At 57.2% G+C, this 12,585-nt stretch overlaps 2 protein-coding genes across 3 annotated transcripts; one reads left to right on the plus strand and one right to left on the minus strand.

The window, feature by feature from the left end:
• Positions 1-1,698: 1,698 nt before the first annotated feature.
• Positions 1,699-6,112, minus strand: LOC100988252 (uncharacterized protein CXorf49-like). Of its 2 annotated transcripts, XM_003820128.5 has the most exons (6): positions 4,250-6,112; positions 3,507-3,663; positions 2,891-2,967; positions 2,563-2,608; positions 1,976-2,017; positions 1,731-1,869 (listed from the first exon to the last, which is right to left on the minus strand). In XM_003820128.5, the coding sequence occupies exons 1-5, from the start codon at positions 5,462-5,464 to the stop codon at positions 1,977-1,979; spliced, it is 1,536 nt and encodes a 511-aa protein (XP_003820176.1). In that variant the 5' UTR covers positions 5,465-6,112; the 3' UTR covers positions 1,731-1,869; position 1,976. The 2 variants fall into 2 exon arrangements, with proteins under 2 accessions (XP_054962626.1, XP_003820176.1); XM_055106651.2 differs by lacking the exon at positions 2,563-2,608 and having other exon boundaries at positions 1,699-1,869.
• A 130-nt stretch (positions 6,113-6,242) lies between these two features.
• LOC100987917 (uncharacterized protein CXorf49) lies at positions 6,243-10,228 on the plus strand. The gene is made up of 6 exons (XM_003820127.5): positions 6,243-7,736; positions 8,256-8,412; positions 8,955-9,031; positions 9,309-9,354; positions 9,904-9,945; positions 10,051-10,228. Exons 1-5 carry the CDS (start codon positions 6,501-6,503, stop codon positions 9,942-9,944), a joined length of 1,557 nt encoding a protein of 518 aa, XP_003820175.2. The 5' UTR covers positions 6,243-6,500; the 3' UTR covers position 9,945; positions 10,051-10,228.
• Positions 10,229-12,585: the final 2,357 nt, after the last annotated feature.

Genomic DNA, 12,585 nt, shown 5'->3' on the forward strand with positions numbered 1-12,585 from the left:
TCTGAGGCATTATCACTGCACCCACACACGGGAGTGCTGAGACATCCCATCCATCCTGCGGAGGATCAGGAGCCTACTGTGGTGCCTCCAGCATTCTGAGAGCCCGACACCCATCCCTGTGTTTGGGGATGTCCCATTTGTCCCAGTCTGTGCCCTCCTAGGTGTTAGAATTGAACAACACCTCTTGTCAGAGGTAGATCTCAGCCCTGCTTTTGCACATTTGATCCTTCACGGATCCTTCACCACTGCCTCCACTCTGTGAATCATCTCTTTCTTGCTCAAGGGAGAGCACCCTCAATTAATTTGATTCCCAAGCAGATGCATGCAGGGGCATGCTCATGCAGGCGCGCGCGCACACACACACACACACACACACACACACACACACACACACTAACCTTGAATGGTATCTGCATTTCTATTGTCTTTGTCTATTCAACACCCAGTCTCTTGGCGATGGGAGCAGGGAGAACCTACACACACCTCCTCACTGGAATCGGAATCTGTGCCCGAATCTGGGGCCCACCCAGTCGAGGATTCCGGCTGAAGGTAGCGGGCGATCCCAACTGTCGGGGAGGGTGAAGGCAGAACAGGGAGCTCGAGGAAATCTCATGTGACCTTGAGAGGCAATCTGGAAGACTGAGCAGGGACATGGAAATATCACATCCACAAAAACCTGCGGCCTTGGGGGTGGTGAAATGATATTTCATGGGGACCATCCAAGAACAGCCAGGCCTAGCATTGACACTTGCCCTGGAAAGCAGCTGGCCATTTTCAAATCAAGGGTATGGAGCCGACCAGCTGCAGAAGGGGCTGTTGGCTGCCTATACGACGCCAAGGATGTGGAAGCCACCTTCCATGTAGCTCCCAGCCCGCAGTTTCTACCAGGTTGGCCCGCAGGCACCAGAACAGACTCAGTGCCCCGGCCTCCAACCAAGAGATGAACCCGCCCTTTTCTTCAGCGTTCCCTGTACCTTCCCTTTGGCTCCGCCACCCACCAGGAGGTGGCTTCTGCCTCCACCTGGCTACTAAAACTAAGGAGGAGACCTGACCGGATTTGGTAACTGAGGTTCAAAGGTGAGGGCTAAGAGGAACTGAGGATGCCACGCAGGTTACTGGCCCAGATGACCTGACCATGTGCATGGTGGCACCGGAGGGACATAACAGCTCCAGAAAGAGGACTGGGCTCCATTGTGTTCCTCAACAGCACAGAAATAATCGTGCAGGAAAGGCCACCTACATGAAGCCACTGGGAGGGCAAAGATGCTTACGAAGGAAAGAACGGTGACAGGGCAGAACTGGGACAGTGAACCGCAAGAGGAAAGGTGAGAGAGACAGGGGTTCTAGAAGGAGTCCATCAGTTCCTGCTGAAGGAGAGGGAGAAAAGCACTGAAGAAGGGGACCTGTGACACCCCAAAGTGGGAGGAGAAGAGGAGGGACCATGAGCAGGGCGTGTAGGAGAAAGGCAGGAAATGCTGCTGTGGCTGGGCAGGGCCCCCGCAGCACCTAGACCCAGGGCACTATGGTGAGCCCGAGTGCAGGGCTGCTGCTCAGAGGCGGGCCCAGGCGCCCCGCAGGGAGAGGGCCCACCACAGAGCGCCAGGGGAACTGTTCTTCCAGCACCAGGGAACGGAGCAACACCCGGCACACCCCAACACTCCCAACAATCACAGAGATGGCAGACCACAGACCACAGAATATGAGAACGACTTTATTTCAAATTGCTTTGAACTGCGTTGGGAAGGGGGCAAATGCAGCGGAAGAGAGGAAGCCCTGGCTGAACAGGATATGGAGGGAACCCGCTTGGCTGCAGCTCCGGAGCTCCAAAGGTGGCAGCTGTTCATCTTGTAGGAAGATGCTGGCTCCAACCTGTGAAACAGAGTAGGCTCAGGGACGGGCCCTCAGCCAGGGCCAGCCCACAGCCCTCCTAAGGTACCATGATTGTGGAAAGGGGCATGGTGTGTGCAACACTCACTTCAAAGGTCCTGGAACTTGTCAGTGAGGAACTGCATGGCCGCTGAAAGAGAGAGGCAGAAATGGACACTCCAGACCCAGGGAAACAGAAACCCACGCCCTGCCCCGGTGGGGAACCACCTAGCCCTGCAACCAGAAACCCCACCAGCCCTGGGACTGACTCACCCACGCGTCACCTGAATTCAATGTAGAAATGCCTTCTAAGCAGGAAAGTGGATCTCAGGTGCTGGGGCATCCCAGAACCGTTCAGAACGTGTTTCAAAGACAGATAAGCCAGCCAGCAAGCAAACACCATACAAGCCCTACCAGGCTTGTAGGGAAAACACATGAGGTATCTCTAACCGTCGTAAGAGGAGAGTTCTGGGACTCGTGGACTAAGTGTACATGGAGTTCAGACAACACATTGCTGTCTGTGCACACCCCTAGCTGGAAAGGCACAGAAGGCTCCAGGGCCAGGCCTGCTTGGTTCTCTTCCCCAAAGGAAAGTCAGTCCCAGTGATGCCGCCTGTACCTACAGTCCACCCTGCCCCCGGCACCTGCAGAAAGACACCGCTGTCCATCCCTGCCCCAGCCAGGGCTCCCTCATACCTAGTTGGTCTCTAAGGTCCTCAATTTCCCTCTGCAACCGGATGCACTAGTCCAGGAGACACCAGAGGAAGATAAATGGTTTGCCAATTCTGGCCTCCTCTCTCCCTGTCCTCCCTGTCTCCCCCAGCCCTTAGTAGCCCCCATAGCCTGCAGCCCAGTGGCGAGGTGGGTTGGCACAGAATCCTCAATGGAAAGGAGGCACCCTCTCTCCCTGGGGTGCAGAAGGTGGAGGCGGGGGTCAGGGGGTATGCAGCTATCAGTTTAACCTAGACACAGATTCCACCATCTAGTGTGGACCTGGATTTCTAGGAGCCACACAAAACATTACCCGAGGACAGCCCTGGGCTCTCGGGGGCTGCTGCTGCCTTTCCAGTCTTGGGGGACGGACAGGTGGCTGCCAGTCACCTGAAAGAGAACACAAAATCCAGCTTCCAAGCCGCCCAGTGAGGTGGAAAAGGCCTAGCAGGGTCTAAAGTGAGGCACCATCACCCTCTGCTGGCAACATGTTGCCCCTGCTCTGCCCAGCATCTCCAACCCTTCCTCTGTGACTGTCTTCCCTGTTCCCCAGTATGAGCCCATCTGCACCTGTGGCCCCCTAGCGTTGTGACTCCGGGTTGGACACCAGCAGTGGGGCAGCCACAGCCAGGCCCTCGGAGGGCCAGTGTGGCTGAGCAGGACTTAACAGAAAAGGGCTCAGTACTGCCGAAAGTCTTCCAGAGTTGGAGTTTGGAGCGCTGCTCCAAATCGCCCCCACCACACAAACCCCACTCAGAGAGGATGATGTGGCTTAAAGCCAGCCCTGTCGACACCCCATTTCCCATGGGATACCTGCCTGGGTGGGCAGGGAAGCCTGGGAACAAGGCTGAGCCCCCAGAAGCGACAGAGCCAGAGGTTTCCCTCCCGACCCCTCTCCCCTCCACTCCTATCAAACCCGCAAGACTCACCAGAGGGTGCATGGCGTCTGGGCACGAGGCCTCCCAGGCTGTAGGCAGAGGGCTCTGAAGTCCCCGGAACTTGGGGAGCTCTGATGTTGGGGTCGCTATTGCTGAATTCTCCACGATGCATGGATAGGCGAGGCAGTCCTGGCCTGTGTGTGGGAAGCTAAAACAGAAATTTCTGAGTCGGGCTGGCGGTGGGGGCGGGCAGTGAGTACATATGGGAGGGGTTGTGGTAAGATGGAGACTCCAGAGCCTAATCTCATTAGCACTTTCTCCCTCAGTCAGCCCCAGGCCAGGAGGCAGAGCCCAGCCAGGGAAAACACTGGGGATAGTGAGATAGCCTGGGCCCCCTTCCAGGTGGCTCGGGCAACAGCTAAGTAAGGAGGAGTCGGGAAGTTGATGAGCCTAGATGCCCCAGGTTTGCGGCCCACACTTTAAGGGATCACCCCAACCTAACCAGCTGCCAGCCCTGCCTTCCATCCCAGCTCCTCTCTGGGGGAGGAGGCAGGACCCCTGCAGAGTGTCCGGAGGTTTGCCTGTCACACACCAAGTACTCCCTTTAACGTGTGCCCCTACAACGAAGACCCTGATTGGGCATTCTAGTGTCCCTGGCCTTCCGATAACAACCCTTGAGCAAGGGACATAGGGGGCATGGGTAAACAGGTGTGTGCTGGAAGAGAGGAGGCTGGGGGGAGACCAGAGGAGGAGGAGGATGAAGAGGGAGAGGAGGGCGAGAAGGGCCTACTTACTTGGGCCCTTGGGACCTCATCTCTATTTGGGTCATTATCTTCTCTGGCCACAGCCTGGGACTCCCTGGTCTTCCTTCCTGCTGGTTTCTTCCCAGGGCTGCTGTGCTTAGGCTTTTGGGGTTTCTTGGACATCCCCTGCGGCCGCACACCAGGCAATGGCTGGGAGGTGGCCAGCCCTGGGGGAGTGGCTGAGAGTCTCTCTCCGCAGGCAGGAAAGGGTCTCCATAGGGCCAGTTGAGAGGCACCCCCTAGAGACTTCTCCTGGGCCATCTTCCTCTTAGAAGGGCCCCAGGGCAGGGCCCCTGCAGTGGCAGCTCCTGAGCAGCTGGGCCTGGCCTCCACCTTTCCCAAGGCCCTGCTCAGCATTTTCTTCCCGGGAGAGTCCTCCAGCTCTCCCACAGCCGGCCTCTCCACGACTGGAGTGAGTCCGCGGGGAGCAGAGGTCAGGAAACGGCCTGGCACGGGCAAGTAACTCTCCTTGCAGTGGAAGCTTGAGTGTCTGGATGTGTCTGCTGGCTTCTTGTGGCTGCCGAACTTGGCTTGGCTTCCTTCTTTGTGGCGAATGCCCATCCTCATCAGTGGTAAGTCACTGGTCTCATTGGAGGAATCAGAGTCGTGGGTAGACATCCTGGTGGGGCCTATTACAGAGGGCTGCTGGGGGTCCACGCGGACGCTCCATCTGCTCTTCGAGCCCCTTTCTGGGTTCTTCCAGGCCCGGCCTGGTTCAGGAACACTGAGGTGGAGAGGGCCGGCAGAGGCCTGCTGCCATTCTCCAGGGCTGGGGCTCAGCATGCCTCTCCCACTGGGACCGACCTCCAGGTCCACCCAGTTTTCAGCGGACCCTTCAGTAGTGGCGCCTTCAGGGAACGGGTGTCCCTGGATGCTGGACGGTGGCACGATGGCGGCTGTCTCATCAACCAGGTAGGACGAGTAGTCCACACCGTCCCCTTGGTCGTCGACCAGGGTGCTAGGCCGGCCTTCCTGGCCCCAGAGCACCACCCTTCCCTGCTCTATCAATTCGCTCTCAGACTCGAAGCTGAAGCCCTCGGGATCTGTGAACCTGCTCTCGCCCTTGCTGCTGTGCGGTGCCCCCAGATCGAGGCCTCGGCTGTGGCCCTGTGGGGCTCCGGGGCTGACTGTGCAGGTGCCAGCCTGCTCGCCACCCTCCAGGTCGAAACCGGCCCCCCAAACGGACACCTCATCGGGGGAGCTCATGGCGCCAGTTCAGGCACCCTGGCCTATGGGGAGACGGTCGAGCCCAACCAAGCCCAGCCAAGCAGGCCAGGGGACAGGAACAACAAGGCCTTCAGGACACCGTGGCCCTCACGGCAGGTGGAAGTACCGTGTTCCCGATAGCGGGTGGCTTCCGCGCGCCTTCGACACCCGTGTCAAGCCTTCTCATTGGTCCCCCCTCCACCAACCAGCGCCCCCTTTGTTGGGTGAAGCCTCTGGGCTTTAACCAATAGGGACACAGGCTCTTGGTTTGTGCCGCTGCCCGCCATTTGACTGGGTGGATGCACTCTGGTCGGGTCTTGGGGCCAGGGTGCACTGGAGCTCTCGATCCACTTCTTTCTTTCTGTCTTGCTCCCTCTGGCCGGGCACCTACTTTTTAATGATAGCTCCTCTGTGTGCCAGGTGCTTCTCGTGCATCAGGACATTTATTCTCCCAAGCTGATGAGCTGGGGGCAGCTCTCCCCTTGACTTCCGCCTTACAATGGGACACTGGGGCTCAGAGACGTGGCTGTCATTGGAAAGTAGGTGCCTGGCCAGAGGCAGCAGGACAGGAAGAAAGAGGTGGATGGAGAGCTCCAGTGGGCCCTGGCCCCAAGACCTGACCCAAGTACAACCACCCAGCCAAACTATGGGCGTCCGGGCAATCCAAGAGTCTGCCTCCCAATTGGGTAAAGCCCAGAAGCCACGCCCAACAAGGGGCACGCTGATTGGCGATGGGCAGACCAATGAGAAGGCATGGAACAATGAGAAGGCGGGACGCAGGCATTGAGGGAGCCCGGAAGCCACGCGCTGTCAGTGACATCTCGTGAGCAGACTGTGGTGAGGGTGGCGGTGTCCCAAAGGCCTTGCTGTTCCTGTGGCCCCAGAGCACCACCCTTCCCTGCTGTATCAATTCGCTCTCAGGCTCAAAGCTGAGAGTGGCCCCCTCGGCTGGGCTTGGCTGGGCTCGGCTCTCCTCTCCCACTGTTACCAGGACGACTGTCTCCCCACAGCCTGGCTGTCTAGACTGGCGGGCGCCATGAGCTCCACAGATGAAGTGTCCGTTTGCAGGGCTGGTTTAGGCCCAGAGGGTGGCGAGCAGGCCGGCGCCCACACCGCCAGCCCGGGAGCCCCACGGGGTGACGGCCACGGCCGAGACCTCAATTTGGGGGGGCAGCGCAGTGGCAAGGGCAAGGGCAAGGGCGAGAGCGGGTTCACAGATCCCGAGAGCTTCAGCTTCGAGCCTGAGAGCGAATTGATAGAGCAGGGAAGGGTGGTGCTCTGGGGCCAGGAAGGCCGGCCTGGCACCCCGGTCGACGACCAAGCGGGTGGTGTGGACTACTCTTTCTACCTGGCTGATGAGCCAGCCACCATCATGCCGCCATCCAGCGTCCAGGGACACCCGTCCCCAGAAGGCGCCGCTGCCAAAGGGTCCACTGACATCTGGGCGGACCTGGAGGTCGGTCCCAGTTGGAGAGGTGCGCTGAGCCCCAGCCCTGGAGAATGGCAGCAGGCCTCTGCCCGCCCTCTCCACCTCAGTGTTCCTGGGCCAGGACCGGCCTGGGAGAACCCAGAAAGGGGCTCGAAGAGCAGATTGAGCGTCCAAGTGGATCCCCAGCAGCCCTCCGCGGAAGGCCCCGCCGGGCTGAATACTGACGACTCTGATTCCGCAGATGAGAGCAGCGACTTACCGGTGATTAGGGTGATCATTAGCACCAAAGAAGGAAGCCAGGCCAAGCCCGGAAGCCCCAAGAAGCCAGGAGACACTTGCAGACGCCCCAGTTTCCACCGCAGGGAGAGTTACCTTCAGGTTCAGGGACCTCTCCTGACCTCTCCTCCCCGCAGACTCACCCCAGTCGTGGAGAGGCCGGCTGTGGGAGAGCTGGACGTGCCTTCCTTGAAGAAAATGCAGAGTATGGTGTGGGGAAAGAGGGGGGTCAGGCCCAGCTGCTCAGGAGCTGCCGTTAGAGGGCCCCTACCCCGGGGCACTCTGGGAAGGAAGGTGGCCCAGGAGAAGAAATCCCTAGAGGGTGCACCAGAACTGGCCCTGCGGGGAGCCTTTCCTGCCTGGGGGCAGAGACTTTCAGCAGTTCCACCTGATCCGGCTAGCTTCCCACCAGTGTCTGGCATGGGGCTCCTGGGGAAGTCCGTGAGACCCAAGGAGCCCAAGCACAGCAGCCCTGGGAAGAAACCTGCAGGAAGGAAGACCAGGGAGTCCCAGGCTGCGGCCAGAGAAGATAATGACCCAAATAGAGATGAGGTCCCAAGGGCCCAAGTGAGTAGGTTCTCTTCGCGCACTCCTCCTTCTCCTCCTTGCTCTCCTCTTCCTCTTTCTCCTCTGTCTCCCCCCACCCACCTCTCTTCCAGCACACTCCTCTTTGCCCATGCCCTCTCTATCCCTTGCTCACAGGTTGTCATTGGGAGCCCAGGGACACTAGGATGCCCGATTGGGGTCCTCCTCTTAGGAGCACACATTAAAGGGAGCACTTGGTGTGTGCCAGGCCTGGCTCTGGACACTCTGCAGTTGTCCTGCCTCCTCCCTGAGAGAGGAGCTGGGATGGAAGGCAGGGCTGGCAGCTGGTTTGGATCAGGGCGCAAAGCTTGGGCATCTAGACTCATCAACTTCCCAATTCCTCCTTCCCTAGCTGTTAAGCAAGCCCTCCTGTCTTGGGGTGGACTGAGGGAGAAAGTGTTAATAAGATTAGTCTGGGGTCTCCACCTTAACACAACCCCTCCCCATGTGTACTCACCGCCCGTCCCCACTGCCAGCCTGACTCAGAAATTTCTGTTTTAGCTTCCCACACAGAAGCCAGAGCTGATTTCTCTGTCCATGCGTCGTGGAGAATACAGCAGTGGTGATCCCAACATCAGAGCTCCCCAAGTACTAGGAACCTCACAGCCCTCGGCCTTTACCTTGAGACGCCTGGTGCCCAGATGCCATGCACCCTCCGGTGAGTCTTGCGGGTTTGATGGGGTGGAGGGGAGAGGGGTAGGGAGGGAAACCTCTGGCTCTGTCGCTTCTGGGGGCTTAGCTGTGCTCCCAGGCTTCCCTGCCCACCCAGGTAGCTGTCCCACAGGAAATGGGGTGTCGACGGGGCTGGCTTTAAGCCACATTGTCCTCTCTGAGTGGGGTTTGTGTGGTGGGGGGCGATTTGGAGCAGTGCCCCACATTCCAACTCTGGAAGGAGACTTTCGGCAGTACTGTGCCCTTTTCTGTTAAGTCCTGCTCAGCCATACCGGCCCTCCCAGGGCCTGGCTGTGGCTGCCGCACTGCTGGAGTCCAACCTGGAGTCACAATGCTAGGGGGCCACAGGTGCAGATGGGCTCACGAGGGAGAACAGGGAAGACAGTCCCAGAGGGAGGGTTGGAGATGCTAGGCAGAGCAGGGGCAACATGTTGCCAGCAGAGGGTGATGGTGCCTCACTTTAGACCCTGCTACGCCCTTTCCACCTCACTGGGAGGCTTGGAAGCTGGATTTTGTGTTCTCTTTCAGGTGACTGGCAGCCACCTGTCCATCCCCCAAGACCGGAAAGGCAGCAGCAGCCCCCGGGAGCCCAGGGCTGTCCTCGGGTAATGCTTTGTGTGGCTCCTAGAAATAGAGGTCCACACTAGATGGTGGGATCCATGTCCAGGTTAAACTAATTTCGGTGTCTCCCCAATCCCCTCTGCCTACCATACCCCATGCAGAGTGAGTGCCTCCTTTCCATTGAGGGTTTTGTGCCAATCCACCTCACCACTGGGCTGCAGGCTATGGGGGCTATAAGGGCTAGGGGAGAGAGGGAGAACGGGGAGAAAGGAAGCCAGAATTGACTAACCATTTCTTTTCCACTGGTGTCTCCTGGGCTAGTGCATCTTGCTGCAGAGGGAAATTGAAGACCTTAGAGACCAACTAGGTATGATGGAGCACTGGCTGGGGCAGGGATGGACAGCGGTGTCGTTCTGCAGGTGCCGGTGGTGGGGGTGGACTGCAGGTATAGGTGGTGTCACTGGGACTGACTTCCTCTGGGGAAGAGAACCAAGCAGGCCTGGCCCTGGAGCCTTCTGTGCCTTTTCAGCTAGGGGTGTGCACAGACAGCAATGTGTCGTCTGAACTCCGTGTACACTTTGTCTACAAGTCCCAGAGATCTTCTCTTAGGACGGTTAGAGATACCTTATGTGTTTTCCTTTAACTGCTGCCTGGTACTGCTTGTATGGTGTTTGCTTGCTGGCTGGCTTATCTGTCTTTGAAACATGTTCTGAATGGTTCTGGGATGGCCCAACACCTGAGAACCACTTTCCCGCTTAGAAGGTATTTCCACATTTAATTCAGGTGACGGGTGGATGAGTCAGTCCCAGGGCTGGTGGGGTTTCTGGTTGCAGGGCTAGGTTGTTCCCCACGGGGGCAGGGCGTGGGTTTCTGTTTCCCTGGGTCTGGAGTGCCCAGTTCTGTCTCTCTGTTTCAGCGGCCATGCAGTTCCTCACTGACAAGTTCCAGGACCTGTGAAGTGAGTGTTGCACACGTCATGTCCCTTTCCACAGTCCCAGTAGCTTAGAAGGGCTGTGGGCTCGCCCTGGCTGGGGGCCCGTCCCTGAGCTGCTCTGTTTCACAGGTTGGAGCCAGCATCTTCCTACAAGATGAGCAGCTGCTACCTTTGGAGCTCCGGAGCTGCAGCTAAGCGGGTTCCCTCCATATCCTGTTCAGCCAGGGCTTCCTCTCTTCCGCTGCATTTGCCCCCTTCCCAACACAGTTCAAAGCAGTGTGAAATAAAGTTGTTCTCATATTCTGTGGTCTGTGGTCTGCCCTCTCTGCGATTGTTGGGAGTGCTGGGGGGTGCGGGGTGTTGCTGTGTTCCCTGGCGCTTGAAGAACGCTCTGTGGTGGACCCTCTCCCTGTAGGGTACCTGGGCCGGCCTCTGAGCAGCAGCCCTGCAGTCACCATAGTGCCTGGGTGTAGGTGCTGTGGGGGCCCTGCCCTGCCACAGGAGCATTTTCTGCCTTTTCCCAACACACCCTGCTCATGTTCCCTCCTCTTCTCATCCTACTTTGGGGTCTCACAGGTCCCGTTGTTCAGCACTACTCTCCCTCACCTTCAGGAGGAACTGAGTGCCTCCTTTCAGAACCCCAGTCTCTCTTGCCTTTCCTCCTGTGGTTCACTGTCACAGTTCTGCCATGTCACTGTCCTTTCCGTCATGAGCATCCTTACTCTCCCTGTGGCTTGATGTTGGTGGCCTCTCCTGTATGGTTATTTCCATGCTGTTGAGGAGCATGACGGAGCTCATCCTTCCACTCGGGCCCAGTCCTCTTTCTGGAGCCATTATGTCCCTCTGGTGCCACCACGCGTATGGTCAGTTCATCTTGGCCAGAAACCCGCGCGACATCCTCAGTTCCTCTATTAGCCCTCATCTTTGAACCTCTGTTGCCACATCCCATCAGGTCTCCCTCCTTAGTTTCAGTAGCCAGATGGAAGCAGATGCCACATCCCGGTGGGTGGCCGAGCAAAAGGGAAGGCACAGGGAGCGCTGAAAAGGGCGGGGTAGTCTCTTGGTTGGAGGTGGGGGCATTGAGCCTGTTCTGGTGCCTGTGGGCCAACCTGGTGAAAACTGCCTGCTGGGCGCCTGTAGTCCCAGGTACTCGGGAGGCTGAGGCAGGAGAATCACTTGAACACGGGAGGCAGAGGTTGCAGTCGAGATTGCGCCGCTGCACTCCAGCCTGGTGACAGAGCAAGACTCCGTCTAAAACAAAAACAAAAACAAAAAAAACTTCCCACACTTCCCACTGGCAGCTACATGGAAGGTGGCTTCCATCTCCTTGATGTCCTGTAGGCAGCCAACAGCCCCTTCTGCAGCTGGTTGGCTTCATATCCTTGATTTGAAAATGGCCAGTTGCCTTCCAGGGCAAGTGTGGATGCTAGGCCTGGCTGTTCTTGGATGGTCCCCGTCAAATACTGTTCCACCATCCCCAAAGCTGCAGGTTTTTGTAGACGTGATATTTCTGTGTGCCTGTTCAGTCTTTCAGACCACCTCTTGAGGTCACATGAGATTTCCTTGAGCTTCCTGTTCTGCCTTCACCCTCCCTGACAGTTGGGATTGCCTCCTTCCTTCAGCCTGAATCCAGGGCTGGATGGGTGTGAGACACAGACAGATTCTGGTTCCAGTGATGTAGGTTCTGCCAGGTCTGAAAGCCAACAGCCTGAGTGTTGAACAGACAAAGACAGGAGAAATGCAGATACCATTCAAGATTGGTATATGTGTGGAGACGTCTGTGTTTTTTTTGATTTGCTTGTTTTTTTTTTTTTTTTTTTGAGACGGAGTCTCACTCTGTTGCCCAGGCTGGAGTGCAATGGCACAGTTTTGGCTCACTGCAACCTCCGCCTCCTGGGTTCAAGCGATTCTCCTGTCTCAGTCTCCCAAGTTGCTGGGGTTACAGGTGTGCACCACCACTCCTGGCTAATGTTTGTATTTTTAGTAGAGATGGGGTTTCACCATGTTGACCAGGCTGGTCTTGAAACCCTGACCTCAGGTGATCCGCCGGCCTCGACCTCCCAAAGTGCTAGGATTACAGGCGTGAGCAACCGTGCTGGCCAAGTCATGGTTTCTACACTGGAAGAAGTGATATTGAGGTGAATGGTCAGCTTCCGCACCATCTTGGGTTCCCTGGCAGGAGACCTGTTCCTGACTCAACCCATGGGAAGCATCGTGAGTGCCTGAGGGGAGAAATGTCCCTGAGGACAGCCAGAGACAAAATGGGGAGGCAGAACTATCATCCTCAGCCCTGGAACCTCTGCTGTGTAACTCAGCCAAAGGAGATGCCAAATCAGAGTGGCTATTTAGCAGCACCACACTGTTAGTGGGATGTTCCACGAGCCCCGTGGGCACAGACCCTTAGCCAGCTAGCTCTTCCATACTGGCAAGATATCACCTTTGGGACCTCCCTCATTCTGGATGGGCAGCACTCTGATCATTTGCTTGAGACAAGGTAAAGTTGGGCTTAAGGCACCATCTAATGCTGTAAAGATGGTAGTGGCCTAGCAGAAAAAAATGACATTCAACAGGTAAATTACACAAAATCTGTAAGCAAACATAAAAATCCAAACAAGCCAGACAGAGAAGACTAGAATAAATAATGAATCCTTTAGGTATTTTATT

The sequence above is a fragment of the Pan paniscus genome, chromosome X, assembly GCF_029289425.2.
Source record: "Pan paniscus chromosome X, NHGRI_mPanPan1-v2.0_pri, whole genome shotgun sequence".
Lineage (NCBI taxonomy): Eukaryota > Metazoa > Chordata > Mammalia > Primates > Hominidae > Pan > Pan paniscus.

What these genes read in the sequence shown, in the direction of transcription:
- LOC100988252 (XM_055106651.2), bottom strand. Translation starts at nt 5,464, where the DNA reads ATGAGCTCCCCCGATGAGGTGTCCGTTTGGGGGGCCGGTTTCGACCTG. An exon ending in ATGAGGTCCCAAGGGCCCAA is followed by an intron (nt 3,664 to 4,249) that starts GTAAGTAGGCCC and finishes TTTCTGTTTTAG; the next exon opens with CTTCCCACACACAGGCCAGG. An exon ending in CAGACGCCATGCACCCTCTG is followed by an intron (nt 2,968 to 3,506) that starts GTGAGTCTTGCG and finishes GTTCTCTTTCAG; the next exon opens with GTGACTGGCAGCCACCTGTC.
- LOC100987917 (XM_003820127.5), top strand. Translation starts at nt 6,501, where the DNA reads ATGAGCTCCACAGATGAAGTGTCCGTTTGCAGGGCTGGTTTAGGCCCA. An exon ending in GAGCCCAGGGCTGTCCTCGG is followed by an intron (nt 9,032 to 9,308) that starts GTAATGCTTTGT and finishes CTCCTGGGCTAG; the next exon opens with TGCATCTTGCTGCAGAGGGA. An exon ending in AGACCTTAGAGACCAACTAG is followed by an intron (nt 9,355 to 9,903) that starts GTATGATGGAGC and finishes TCTCTGTTTCAG; the next exon opens with CGGCCATGCAGTTCCTCACT.